General features: G+C 50.5%; 1 protein-coding gene across 1 annotated transcript; it reads right to left on the bottom strand.

The window, feature by feature from the left end:
- Positions 1-5963: 5963 nt before the first annotated feature.
- CCDC85B (coiled-coil domain containing 85B) lies at positions 5964-8781 on the bottom strand. The gene has a single exon (XM_081174356.1). The coding sequence runs from the start codon at positions 8640-8642 to the stop codon at positions 7971-7973; it is 672 nt and encodes a 223-aa protein (XP_081030482.1). The 5' UTR covers positions 8643-8781; the 3' UTR covers positions 5964-7970.
- Positions 8782-14289: the final 5508 nt, after the last annotated feature.

The raw sequence follows: 14289 nt of genomic DNA, 5'->3' as shown, positions 1-14289 counted from the left end.
GTTTTGGCAAAGGCTAAAAAGTAGCATCAGTAGAGGAGTGTCTTCCCTCAGCTTCTGTTGCCTATGCTCTGATAACCTCCTGTGTTAGATTACTGCAATGCGGTATACATGGAGCTGCCCTTGAAGGTTGTTCGGGAACTGCAGCTAGTGCAGAATTTAGCAGCTGGATTGCTGACCCCGGAGGCAAGATGGTCTGAGCATGTATCACAAATCCTCAAGGACCACTACCCATATGAACCAACTTGCACACTCCACATCGTGGAGGATGGCAACATGGGAACGGGCCTTTTCGGTGGTGGCTCTCTGCATCTGGAATGCTCTCTCTCGGAGGAAGCATGCCTGGCGCCCTGGTTGCCTGTCCTCAGGAGCCCAGTAAAACGATTTCTGTTTACTCAGGCAGGTGTTTGGTTCTTAACCAGAAGAGTAACTAGTTATGTCTCTTTTTGTGCTCATTGTTTTCAATGTGGTGGGATTTGTTCATATATATATATATATGTGTGTGATTGCTATTTTTTATATTTGGTTTTCATGGCTTCTTCCTGTTTTTTTTATTATGCAAGTCGCTTTGAGATGCTTCGGCGTAAAAAGTGACCAATAAAAATTAACACAAATATATATATAAAACACACGGCATGTGCTTTATTTGCAAGTGAGGAGTGGGGTGAGGATCTCCTTTCTTTGGGGGCTGAAGAGTGAACATCAGGATGAGACCAAAAGCCCATCCAGTCTAGCATCCTCTTTGCCACAACTAGATGCCTCTAGGAGGCCACCAGAGGAAACTGAAAGCAAGAGCTCCAGTAGCTGATATTCAGATACACTGCCTCTGCAGCTGAAGGTTTCATACAGCCCTCAATAAACTGTTCTTCCTGCCACATTTGCCTTGAAAGTTGCTTCTCTCAGCCTCTAAACCCCACCTAGAAAAGGGGAATCTGACTTTCCTTGCTTTTCAGTTTCGGGACCTTTTTCTGAGCAAACCACCACCACCACTGAAGAACGGGCCTGGCCCTAAATCAGAGGTGATCAACTTCAGGTCTAGGGGCCAACTGTGACCCTCCAGGACTCTCTCTCTCTCTGGCCATGGGGACTCTATGGCCCTACCACAAACCCCACTACTCTGAAAATCTCCTCTGCAAGAGACTTTTGTGCTTTGGCAAATCATCTCTTTGCCCGGCCAGCCAAGAAAGGTTCCTTTGGGCAGCTCCCACCTGTAAGTTGCACAGAGAGTGCTTCATACCATGGTGGATTTCCTCCACATCAGCTTGTGGAAACAACTCGGGGCTTTTTTGGTGGGAAGCGAAATAGGTAAAGGTAAAGGGACCCCTGACCATTAGGTCCAGTCGTGACTGACTCTGGGGTTGTGGCGCTCATCTCACTTTATTGGCCGAGGGAGCCGTACAGCTTCCGGGTCATGTGGCCAGCATGACTAAGCAGCTTCTGGCTAACCAGAGCAGCGCATGGAAATGCCGTTTACCTTCCCGCCGGAGCGGTACCTATTTATCTACTTGCATTTTGACGTGCTTTCGAACTGCTAGGTTGGCAGGAGCAGGGACCAAGCAAAGGGAGCTCACCCCATCATGGGGATTCAAACCACCGACCTTCTGATCAGCAAGTCCTAGGCTCTGTGGTTTAACCGACAGCGCTACCCATGTCCCTTGGGAAGCGATATACACCTTTTAAATTAAAACCGAAACCTTCTGCACATTCCACGGCGTGGGGCCACGGCAGATTCCTTCTCTCCAGCAGGGCGGGAACATCTGAGGTTAGAACTCACACTCACAAGCCAGCCCTTTTTGAGCCTGGGGAGATCCAGCTGCAGAGCAACAAGCATGTCCGGTGATTGTTGAGTTGACTCCTCGTTATCGGAGAGCCAGGATCCGGCCATCTGCTTCCTGGCTGGAGACCCTTTGTCTCCACTTTGGCTGGGCAGGAAGCAGAGGGTGGTGGGGGTTGTGGACAGGGGCTCTTCCTTGCTTGCTCTCTCTTTTCAGCCTTGCGGGTTGGTTCTTGACAACGGCAAAATGAATTTTTTTTTGGGGGGGGGACATGCTGACCAGCGCTTGTGCCACGTCCGCAGGGTGCCTTGCTCCCACAACGGCAAAAGTAGGAAACACAGAAGCAGTGGTACCATCAGAGTAGAGATCTGGGGGCAGATTCGGGGGGCCCTTTCAGCAGAATGGGCACAGGGGTCCCCAAACACAACAGTGCAAGGGCGATCGTCACCAACACAGGAGGGTTTTACAGTGGTACCTCGGGTTACAAACACTTCAGGTTACAGACTCCGCTAACCCAGAAGTACAGTGGTACCTGGGGTTAAGAACTTAATTCATTCTGGAGGTCCATTCTTAACCTGAAACTGTTCTTAACCTGAGGTACCACTTTAGCTAATGGGGCCTCCCGCTGACGCAGCTGTGTGATTTCTATTCTCATCCTGAAGCAAAGTTCTTAATCCGAGGTACTATTTCTGGGTTAGCGGAGTCTGTAACCTGAAGCGCCTGTAACCCGAGGTACCACTGTAATACCTTGGTTTAAGAACTTTACCTCAGGATGAGAACAGAAATCAGCGGCAGCAGGAGGCCCCATTAGCTAAAGTGGTACCTCAGGTTAAGAACGGTTTCAGGTTAAGAACGGACCTCCGGAACGAATTAAGTTTGTAACCAGAGGCACCACTGTATAGGCCACTTTCTGTAACACAGTGGTCTCAAGGCACTCTAAATACACATCCTAATATACAGAATAATAGAACTGCAGAGCAGAAGAGACCCTAAGGATCATCTATTCCAACCCCCTGCAAGGAATATGCAGCTGCCCCATACGGGGATCAAACCTGCAACCTTGGCATCAGCACCACGCTCTAACCAATATAGTCGAAAGCCATACCTGCAAAACGATGGCAACTCAGCAAAGAAAGACGTGGGCACCAAATGCTTAGGGCAGGAATAGGCAACATGGATCCAGGGATGATGGGAGCTGGAGCCCAACAAATGTCTGAAGGATGTCAAATGGGCTTCTCCCGGCTCAGAGAAACAAAGTCCTCACCTTTGAGCCAAGACCCCAAAGTGCAAAAGCCACTGGTGGGCGGCTGCAAGGAATCTTTGGCCTTCCAGATGTTGCTGAACAACTCCCAGCCAGCGTGGCCAAGGGCCAGTGTTGGGGGGGGGGTGAGGAGCTGCCATTTGGCAGTATCTGGAAGACCACAGGTCCCCCACACCTGCTCTATGGGAGAATGCTTGTTCAGGGAGGGAATCCGCCATGTCACTTGTTCCATGTCTCTGATACACAAAATATGAGTATACACAGCTGACGAAGCCTTTCAGGGCGAAACAAGGTATTATTCCGGGAATCCTTGTCTTAAGTTCTTTCGTCTGATACCTGCATACAACAACTACACTTTGCAAAGGCATATGTGGAACATTACAAAGAAAAAGTTCATTTTCTGCAAATACTGCTTCTTAAAGTTGTCGCGTCTGACATTGTATTCGTAAAGCATATGTGGAACACAAAAAAGCTTCTATTTGGACATTACGTATATAGGAACTGATCTACAGTACAGTGGTACCTCAGGTTAAGTACTTAATTCGTTCCGGAGGTCCATACTTAACCTGAAACTGTTCTTAACCTGAAGCACCACTTTAGCTAATGGGGCCTCCCGCTGCTGCTGCGCCACCGGAACACGATTTCTGTTCTCATCCTGAAGCAAAGTTCTTAACCTGAAGCACTATTTCTGGGTTAGCGGAGTCTGTAACCAGAAGTGTATGCAACCTGAAGCGTATGTAACCTGAGGTACCACTGTATTTGTATTTCCTGTTCAAAATGTTGGTCTTTAATTGCTTCTACTTAATTTGATAACGCGAAAAGAGGTATGTTTATATGATGTATAAAGAATTTATATAGTTAAACACAGCCAGTTATATTGTGGGTGCTATTGTTCAGGGAGGGGAGCAGCAAGACCACCAACCCCAAAGATACTAAGTGTGTCACGTGTAGAGAGTCGCAGACGTCAGGTTAACACACCCTCTTCTCCAATGGTCTCTGTGTTTAAAGAGCTCCAGTTGGCCTGCACGGTTCTTTGCCTCCTCATTTTGACAAAAGCTGTTGAGGTCCTTTTTGCAAAATCTAAAAAAACCCACCATTTTATTTTTTTAAAAAAAGGGAATTCACCAAAATCTACACTTCTGACATGGGTTTCCATCCAGGGGCACTGTTTCCAATGACTGAATCCCGGTTATGTTTAGGAAATTCCAGACATATGGCAACCCTACCTCATTAAATCCCCCATAACAACCCTGCGAGTTAGGTGGAGAAAAGACAGGGACTGGCCCAAGATGAGTTTTGCGACCAAGTGGGGACTTGAACCCCGGTCTCCCCGGTTATCTAACCACTACACTGCTTTAGGGAACCTACTACATACTGTGGCTGAATGGACGCTGTAAATCCAGTCCTTCTACGCTCTAGCCACTATACCACACTGCCATGGGGGAAGGGATCTTTTTAAGCCTTTGGGAGCTGCCTCAAAACTCCCCAGCCAGCAACCTGCCAGGAATGCATTCCACCCCGTCTCCACCGGCCTCTGAGGAACATTTCTCTCTTATCCGGTTTTCCATCCAACCCGCCCCCCCCCAGCCCACCATGGCTGGCCTTCTCCTGACCCCGGTGCACCAGGATTAAGTTTAGTACTGGAGGAAGGAAGAAGCACAGCGCCCATTTCTCTCTTCCACACCCCCCTCCCGCCACCCTCCCTGAACAAGCAGCTGAAACGCAGGCAGGAGGACGGACTCTGCCACTAACTTCACGCACAAAACATGGGAGCTTCCAGACGGTTGCCATTTCTGTGTGAGATGCAGTCATGATCTGGCAAATTCAGGTTTCAGAATGAAAGCCAGTACAGAATGAAAGCCGAAAATCCCCCCCCCCCGGTGTTTTCGTAAGAAGGGAAGTACAGTGGTACCTCGGGTTACATACGCTTCAGGTTACAGACTCCGCTAACCCAGAAATAATACCTTGGGTTAAGAACTTTGCTTCAGGATGAGAACAGAAATCGTGCTCCGGCAGCGCAGCGGCAGGAGGCCCCATTAGCTAAAGTGGTGCTTCAGATTAAGAACAGTTTCAGGTTAAGAACGGACCTCCGGAATGAATTAAGTACTTAACCCGAGGTACCACTGTAACAGGGAAATGTGGAAATGCGGGATAACTCTTGAGTTGATGAAGTGCTGTCTGACCTCTCCACAAAAATCAGGATGAATGTTCAATAAACTGGCTGACTAGAATTGACTTTTACGGGGTGGGGTGTGTGTGGCATTTTGGTAACAAGGCATTCCTTGAGCTTCAAATCCATACAAAACACAAGGCATTATTCTCCCCACACCACCCAAGCTGCAAAGCTGATAGATGGGAGTTGTAGTTCAAAACATCTGCAGTGCACCAGGTCAAGGAAGGCTAGGCAAAATAGGAATAAATTGACCCTACACATGTGCAAAGTACTCTTAATAGTTTAGGGATAGTTTTCACACAAGCTTCCAACACAAAGCCATCCACGCCTACTCAGAAGTCACACAGAGTTCAATGCGGCTAGAATTCCTACAAAAATGTGTGCAGGAGCGCAACCTAAATATGCTCTGTTTAGTTGTTACTGTAATTATGTTTTACAGAATGTGGAAAACCCCCTGGAATTATATTTATATTCATATATATATATATGCACTTGCTGTTTATTTAAGATGTTGTAAACTGCTTAAGAGTTTTGTTTAAATATAAGCAGTACTGTATATAAATTAATTAAGTTTCCCTCTATGGAACTACTAAGCACTCGAGGGGTTTAGGCCTCCAGACAGCAACACACACTTGCACAAATTAACTCTCTCTCACCCACACACACCCAATTTGCTCCACACCGAGTAGCTGGCTGATAAAAGAGCTTAAAAGGAGTACCAGAAATCAGGACATACATGAAGCAGAATGAGGCCCTCTCCAAAAGTGACAATTTAATACATTTATTAACACCCTGAAAGAAAGAGGAGATTGCTCAAGTCCTGGGTTTCTTTTCAGGGCGGGAGGGTGTGTGTGTGATCCTTTCCATTCTGAGGGTGACAAACATAAACATCATAAAATGGATATCCTCCGCGCCATTTGCTACACCCTGGAAAGGAGATGGAGCAAGGAGACCTGGTTGGGGCATGGATGCCTTTTCCCCAGCCTCTGTGTCCTGTAGTCCCAGGATGTTGACAAAAAGAAACACTATTAACAGAGGCAGACGTTTCTTCCAGGTCTCTTGCGTTACACAGAGTTCTGTGCATGGTGGAAGCTTGCTGCTTTCACCACCATTTCTCCAACAAAGAGCAGCATCCCAACAATTTCTCATCCTCACTCCACGGGGGACCATCGCAGCAGCCCCTCAGGGAAAGGTTAAAATATCCTCCACCCTTCCAGCATATATCCTGCCACAAAGGGCCTAGTGTTTCAAGTGGAGGAGAGTTCCAAGGACCACCACGTTTAACCATGTTCTCAGTCAAAACTGAATCATGGAAGCTATTGCTATTCAGAAGTTCACTTTCAAGTTGCGGGGAGTCGTTGGCTTGGGGACCCAGCAGCCAACTCCCCCCTCCCCCCACGATCCCTGTTTATTCCCTAAGGAGCAGGAGAAGGGCGCATTTTCAAAAACAGGATAATGGTTCCTTTTGAGGTCCTACCCTCCAAGGAGAGAGAGTTGCAGCCTCTTGGATCCTGCTCCAATACGAGGTTCCCAAATAGTTTTTGAGGGGCTGTTGTTTTCAAGGGATGGTGGTGTTCCCTCCAGGCAGTTCCAGTCAACTGAGCCTCTGGGTTCCTTTCCAATTTCAATAAATGAGAGGAGCGGGGACAGAAGCATGCAAAGTGGGTGGGGGGGGTGGATTCCTGAAAAATCCTGCAGTGTGGCCTGACTCTCTCATCCCCTCTTGCATAAGAAACCTGCCTTCTTAGGCACTCCAGCCAAATTCAGACGCCACAAAAGCACCACCTCCAAACACCCCCCTCCCTTCGAAGCAGCCAGGATCAAATTATCATCATTGCTGCTTTCCCCTATCCCCCTCCAACCCTGTGTACACACAGAATCGTGAGAGTTGCAAGGGACCCCCCAGGGTCATCTAGTCCAACCCCCTGCAATGCAGGAAATACAATTTGAAACCTGCTTAGCTTTGCAAAGGTCCTAGCAGTTTTATTGCTGCACAAGGAGGAGACGCACACAATGGAGGATTTTTCCAGGGCAGGGAGAAAGAGGCTCATCACCCACACCTCTCCTTTCAAGAGGGGAAGCCCACTGCCAGAATCAGTGCACCATTTCTAAATACTGCCAAGTGCAGCCATGGAATTGCAGACACCCCTCCAAAAGCGTGCTACCTCCCCACCCGCTCGCTACCAAAATGGTTCATGACATATAAAGGTCTCACTCCGGTAAAGCGGGAATGTGGCAGCAGAGAGACCCTTGCTGTACCCGACCTTGCTAGATTGGAACAATTTCCATTGGGACGATTTAGAAGTCCCTGTTTCTCCAGGGGAGTGTTAGGATGTCAGCCACGGGGGTGGCAAGATGGGGGTGGGAGGGGCCCTCCAACGATATTTTATGGCTTTATTTAAAAAAACGAAACACCTGTAATCAATCCAAAAGCTCTGTACACTGGCCAGAGTTATGGCTTTATATATTTTTTGAAAAAACAAGAGCTCTGTGTGATGTCGAAGCTTGCTGCGTTCACCGATGCAGCATGGACCACACAGGAACCACTTTTTAAGAAAACGGAAAAAAACCGGTGGCAATAAATTAAATGCATCCACCGTTGCCCTGCTTTGGGATGGGGGGGGGGGGGGGAACGGACGGGTTCTCGTCTCCCCGAGGCGTGAAATCTTCAGCGACAGGGGCTGGGGATGGGAAGAGAAGGCGAGGAAGGCCGGGCGCCCTGTCCTGGCTGACCCGAGTCGACGGGCCGGGCGGCGCGAGGGGTTCAGTCGTCGGGGGTGCAGGCGGGGTGCAGCTGGTCGGGGCTGCCGACGCTGCCGGTGCTGGAGCTGCCGTCGCCCAAGTCGCGGGGCCCGCAGGGCAGGTTGAGCTCGGAGGAGCCTCCGCCGGGGCTGGGGCTGGCGTCGGGCCGGGCGGAGGCGCACTCCTCCTCCAGGGCCAGGCAGAGCTCCTTGAGCTCCAGGTTGTCCTTGGCCAGGCGCTCCTGGAGGCCCTCGAGGCCGGCCAGCTTGCGCAGGCACGCGGCCACCTCGTCGCGCAGCACCTGCGCCGCGTGGTGCCCGAAGAGCTGCCAGTGGCGCGCCAGGCGCTTGGCCTTCAGGCGGTCCTCGTCGAGGAAGCAGCACAGGTCGCGCAGCTCGCGGTTCTCGGTCTGCAGGCGCCCGTTGACGGCCTTCAGCTCGCGGATCTCGCGGAGGTGCTCCTGCAGCTGCCGGTTGACGCCCTGGATGAGCCGGCCGCGCTGCACCAGCGCCGCCAGCTTCTCGGCCTCCTCGTGGCGCAAGCGGCGCACCAGCTCCTCCTTGCTGCACACGCCCAGCTCGGCGTCGCTCAGCTCGGCCAAGGCAGGGCAGCAGACCCCCGGCGTCGTCGGAGGCGTCTCCGGGCTCTGGGGGGGTCCGGCCGGCGGCGCGGCCTCGCGGGCGGCGGGGAACATCGCCGGGGCGCACAGAGGACTCGCTCCTCCGCGGCGCGCTCACCTCCAGCCAAGGCGCAGCAGCAGCGACATCTTGCACGATTCCCCTCCTCGCCCTGCTCAGCAGCAGCAGCAGCAGGACATCCTGCCCGGCGGCGGAGATTCCCCTCTCTCCTTCCTCCTCCTGCTGCTGCTTCCCCGGGATAACGGGACGCACGGACGGGAGGCCCGCCAAATGAGCGACGCCAAAAGCCGACGCGCTGCCTCGGCGTTGCAAATGCACGGGTTAAACGGTAGGGGAGCAGGTGCATGGTTGCGAGAGGGGCGCCTGCGCCGAATGGGGGCGGAGTGGGGTGGGGGTAGAGGAGAGAGAAAAGAAAGCGGGGCGGGCGGACATAGGGGAGCGTTAGCGGGTGTGTGAATGCGCGGACTCCCCTTCTGGAAGGGGCGAGAGGGGCGCTGGCGGGATGCAAAGGCTGGCAGAGAGAAGGAAGCAGCAGCAGGAATGCATTTGCAGCAGCTTCGGAATCCCGTCCAAGCGCCCGGCAGGGCGCCTCCCTCCCGCCGGCAGAAGGATTAAGAGGCCGCGCAAATGGCTTTAATCCGGATTAATGAAGACCGCCGCCGCCATCACTCAGAGGCCCTGGCTTCTCTTGTACAAAATCATGAAGCCAGTGATCATAAGGCCGCGAGGCTCGGCAAAGCGCAGCACAAGCAAAAACCTTTCCAAAATGCAAAGGAGACGGGGGGGGGGGGAGAAAAAACTGCACCCGCTTTAATTATGGTGGATTAACTGGCAGGACTCCAGCAGCATCGCATTCTCCCCTGTTCGTGTCTACTGGGGTGTAAACCCCGTTGACTTCAACTGCATTTGCGCCTAGGCAGGTCCCGCTGAATTGACCCTATGCAGCTAGCTAGGATTTACTTCTGAGTGGACAGTATTAGGGTTACAGGGGCTCAGTTTGAAATATTGGTCTAAGATATTCATTATCTTCGTTGACTGTCCATGAGTTCCAAAGAGGAAGAAAAAAAGGTTCTCTGTCCACTTTCTCTATGCCATTTTGCATAATTTAATAAGCTACCTCTTGCTCGTCTTTTCTCTAAATGAAAAAGTTCCAAACGCTGCAACCTTTCTTCATTACGTAGTCGCTATACCCCCCCCCCGATAATTTTGGTTGCCCTTTTCCAAAACTTTCCCAACGTTATCCTTTTTCGGGTGAGGCGAACAGACCTGGGCACTACAATATTCCGAAGGCAGTCGCACCATTATGATGCCTGCAGTTTCATTCGTAATTCCTTTCCTAATGATCCCTAGAGTGGAGTTTGCTTTTCTCACAGCTGCTGCCCAGTGGGTCAACATCCTCATCAAGCTATCCATTAGGACCCCCAAGGTCTCCTTCCTGGTCAGTCACTGCCAATTCAGACCCCATGTGAAGTTCAGGTTTTTGTGTGTGTGCCAACATGCACCAGTTTGCACTTGTATACATTGAACTGCATTTGCCACCCCTTCACTCAGCTAGGGGAGAGGTCTTTCTGGAGACCTTCACAGTCTCTTTGTTTCAATAACCCTGTACGTTTTAGTATCACTAGCAAAGTTGGCCACCTCATGGCTCACCCATCTTGATCGTTTGTGCACAAGTTCCCAAAGCCAAATCTTTGAGGGAATTCCACTTTCTAGTCCTCTCCATTTAGAAAACTGTCTGCCTATTCCTGCTTGCTGCTTCCTCCAATTAACAGGTTCCTGATCCACAAGGGGCTTCCTGGAGAAGCTTCACCTGTTGAACTGTTACACTGACACACTGCTATGAATGGGACAGGAGTCCTGCCAGAAATTGTAGGCGGGAGGGAACAGATCCAAGATTCTGGAATGCCTGTGTGACGTGGGGGTGGGAAAAGCCTTTGTCTTCAGCTGGGTTTTTTGGCACTGGGACTGGTGCCATCAGATGTGGGGCGCGTCTGCAATGGGTCACATGCTGCACACCGCCCCCCTTTTGGAAGAGAAAGGAGAAACCCACAAACTCCATGGAGAGCAAAGTCAGGCACTGCTTCTAGGGTGCTGCCAGGGGCAGTCAGTGTAGGATATATTGTTTATGGCACTTGCTGGCTTCATTGAAAAGCTCTCCAAGGAACTTGCAGAATTCTAGAATTACTGGGGAGATGGGGCAAAGCTCAGCGGTGGTAGTAGCAGCACCTTTGCATGCAGAAGGTACCAGGAATCTCCAGGTAGGGTCGGACAGTGGCGTAGCGTAGGGCGGGTGCACAGGGGCAGTTGCCCTGGGCACAAATTTGTTCAGGGAGCACAATTTCAACACCCAGTGCTGCCTCAATACAGCTGCACGCTTCCATCGCTGGGCTCCGTTGAAAACAGCTTCTTCAAGTGAACCAGAAAGTGACCTCTCCAAACAATGGAACGACTCTCCTTTTTTTACTTCTGTGGCTGTGACCTCCTAGGTGATGCGGGCACCATTAGGCAGTTGAATGCGCATGCATACTCCTTCTGTTTCCCTCCCTCCTACCCAGCCTTCCACATGGCCACAGGCACTGGCAACCATGCTATGTCACTGCCTCTTTAGGAGAAGGAGGCACCATCCCAGCCCCAAAGGCCCGGCCCCTGCACGGCTTGCCTCTGCAGGACATCTGTCATGGAGGCACCTCGTTGCACCCTCTTGCACCCTCTTAGAATCCAGTGGCATCAGAGAGCTCTGTTCACCCTCTGCACCCCACCCCTGGCATCAGCCTATTGATGCCCAAATGATTAAGGTTTTAAATGACAATTTTAGGTTATATTTTAATGATCAAAATTTAATATATATTTTTAACTGCCGCTATATCTGAATTGATTCTGTTATACCCAATTGCAATCCAATGTATTCCTGTTGTGTTTTATGATTTTTCTGATATTGTAAGTGAGCTGGGAACTGGTCTGTGACCGTGATAATAAAATTCAACAGATGGCAAAGCAGCTCTAAACTCTGCCGTTTCACAACACCCAAAAGCAACTTCCTGAAGCAGCCTCCTCACTCTACCTAATGACAGGATCAGGTTCCTGTGCATTTCTAGGGACTGGCCTGTTGGTCTATGCAGAATTCAGATGAGCTTTGCTGGCTGATGGTGGCATGTAGACTAGATCACATCGAAAGAGAAGCATGTGAATGAACTCCGATATGAACCCCCAACGGTCATCTGGTCCATCCCTCTTCAATGGAGGAATCTCAACTAGATCATATATGACAGGTGGATGTCCAGCCTCTGCTTAAAAACCTTCAAGGAAGGCGAGTCCAGCACCAGAGTGAAGTATTTAATTAGCCATTTTTGGCAGTCCTGCTCTCAGAGTGCACCTTTCATATTTCTGTATCTCGACTTATTATTCAATATTGAAGCTTACAGAAGATTCAGAAGTTTTCAAAGCCTAACGGCATGCTTAGCAGCAGGTATTACACAGTGTCAGAAGACATTAGAGAGAATCTAACATCTCAAGCTTAATGGTTCATGGCACCTAATTATTTTAGGTGCTTGGGGAGCGGGAACAGGAGGAGGGCGTTGGCTGCATTTGGGTTTCTCTCTCCAGTCCTAATGCTTCGGAGGCTAACTAATTTGTTGCATCATTTGCAAAGGCCCCAGCAGAGGCATACCTGGGCTCCCTTGTGGCCTTGCCAAGGAGCTGCATTGGTGGCCCCTATGCCTTGCATCCTCCATAAGGAGATATATCTGTGCCACTGAAGCTGGGAGAGACCATAGGCCAGAAACTCCAAAAGTGTGCTTTTCAGCATCTTTCGCACTGCGCCAGTGACTTCCTTCGCAGCCACTGGGGTCTGCTGTGCTCTGCCTCTCCTCCTCCTCCTCGATGGTCCATCTGCCTGCTTGCCCTCTGCTCACTGCTTTGTCTTCTGCTTCCTTCCTCCATTGCTTTCTTTTTCTTCCTGCCACTCACGACCACTCTCTCCATCTTTCTTCCCTCTGAGCTCCGCTGGGTGCTCTGTTCACACTTCTAATAGTGCCATATACCAGCCACCGGATTCCTTTGCTGAGGCACCCAGAGGAGTCCGTGTGCCTTGCCTGGCCCACCCAGAGCAGCGGCCTGGGGCGTGCACAGATGGCCAGGTGGGCTCCTAGCCCAGACCCTCCTATTTTCCAGGAACAGTCTCGGATTTACAGAAGCCGACCCAGTTTCCGATTTGATCCTGGAATGTCCTGCTTTTCCTTAGGATGTCCCTATTTTCTTTGGAGAAATGTTGGAGGGTATGGAGTTATGCAACCCCCAAGCCCAGGAGATAAGTAACTACAGTATACAAGAACACATCTGAAGGCAGCCCTGTGTAGGAAAGTTTTTAAATGTGCAATGTTTTATTTTGTTTTCATATATGTTGGAAGCCACCCAGAATGGCTGGGGCAGCTCAGTCAGATGGGTGGGATATAATAATAATAATAATAATAATAATAATAATAATAATAATAATAATAATAATTCATCAGGGAAATGTTGGAGGTTATACTAACCAGGGGTCAGGAACTCTTTTCAGCCATGGGCCAATTCACCCTCCCTCAGACCATGTGGTGGGGCCGGATTATATTTTGAAAAAAAATATGAACGAATTCCTATGCCCCACAAATAACCCAGAGATGCATTTTAAATAAAAGGACACATTCTACTCATGTAAAAACACGCTGATTCCCGGACCGTACGCGGGTCGGATTGAGAAGGCGAATGGGCTGCATATGACCTTAGGTTGCCTACCCCTGTACAGTGGTATCTCGGGTTAAGTACTTAATTCGTTCCAGAGGTCCGTTCTTAACCTGAAACTATTCTTAACCTGAAGCACCACTTTAGCTGATGGGCTTCCCGCTGCCGCCGGAGCACGATTTCTATTCTCATCCTGAAGCAAAGTTCTTAACCCAAGGTACTATTTCTGGGTTAGCGGAGTCTGTTACCTGAAGCGTATGTAACCCGAGATACCACTGTACTAACCGCTCCAAGCCCGATTGGAGAGGCATGGTTTTTGCGCGCCCCTCCCCCCGGGCCTGCACCCTTGGTGGAGGGCAACTTAGACAGCCCCTAGGTATGCCGCTGGGTGCCAGAGAATTAGAGACATTTGTAGAGGATAAGGCTATCAACGGTTACTGAGCACGATGGCCAGGTTCTCCTTCCAGTGTCGGAGCCAGTGAAGTGCCTCTGAATCCAGTCGCAGGGAATCGCAAGTTGGGAGCGTTGCTGTAGCACTCAGGTCCCGCTTGTGGGCATCCTAAAAGAGGCATCTGGTTGGCTTCTGTGAGAAAGCGATGCTGGACTAGACGGGCCCCAGCAGCCAGGGTCTTAGAATCATGGAATTGGAGAGTTGGAATAAAGGGACCCCAAGGGCCATCCAGTCTAACCCCACCTCCGCAATGCTTGCGTTCTTCCCTCCGCGTTCGCAAATAAAGCACGCAAATAAGACACAGTGCTGCGCACTGGAAAAAAATGTGTTACAAGCGAATAAATGATGCTTCCAGCCCCGGAGAAGGTATAAAAGCAAAGCACCAATGCAGGCGTAACGAGGCTCCTGGTCCTCAGCCCATCGCTGCATCCCAGCGCGCTTTAACGCTTTGATGCCAGTTCCCAATACCGCGCCAGTCACAAAGATGGCAGCGAGGGCGCGTGCGCAGAGAGAGACTCCGGCATATACGTGACCCG

Source organism: Podarcis bocagei (genome assembly GCF_964188305.1).
Source record: "Podarcis bocagei genome assembly, chromosome: 16".
Lineage (NCBI taxonomy): Eukaryota > Metazoa > Chordata > Lepidosauria > Squamata > Lacertidae > Podarcis > Podarcis bocagei.
Note: the sequence above shows the minus strand (reverse complement) of the source record. Positions and strands in the feature narration are given on the sequence as shown.

Excerpts from the sequence above, each read along its gene's own strand:
- CCDC85B (XM_081174356.1), bottom strand. The coding sequence starts at position 8,642 with ATGTTCCCCGCCGCCCGCGAGGCCGCGCCGCCGGCCGGACCCCCCCAG.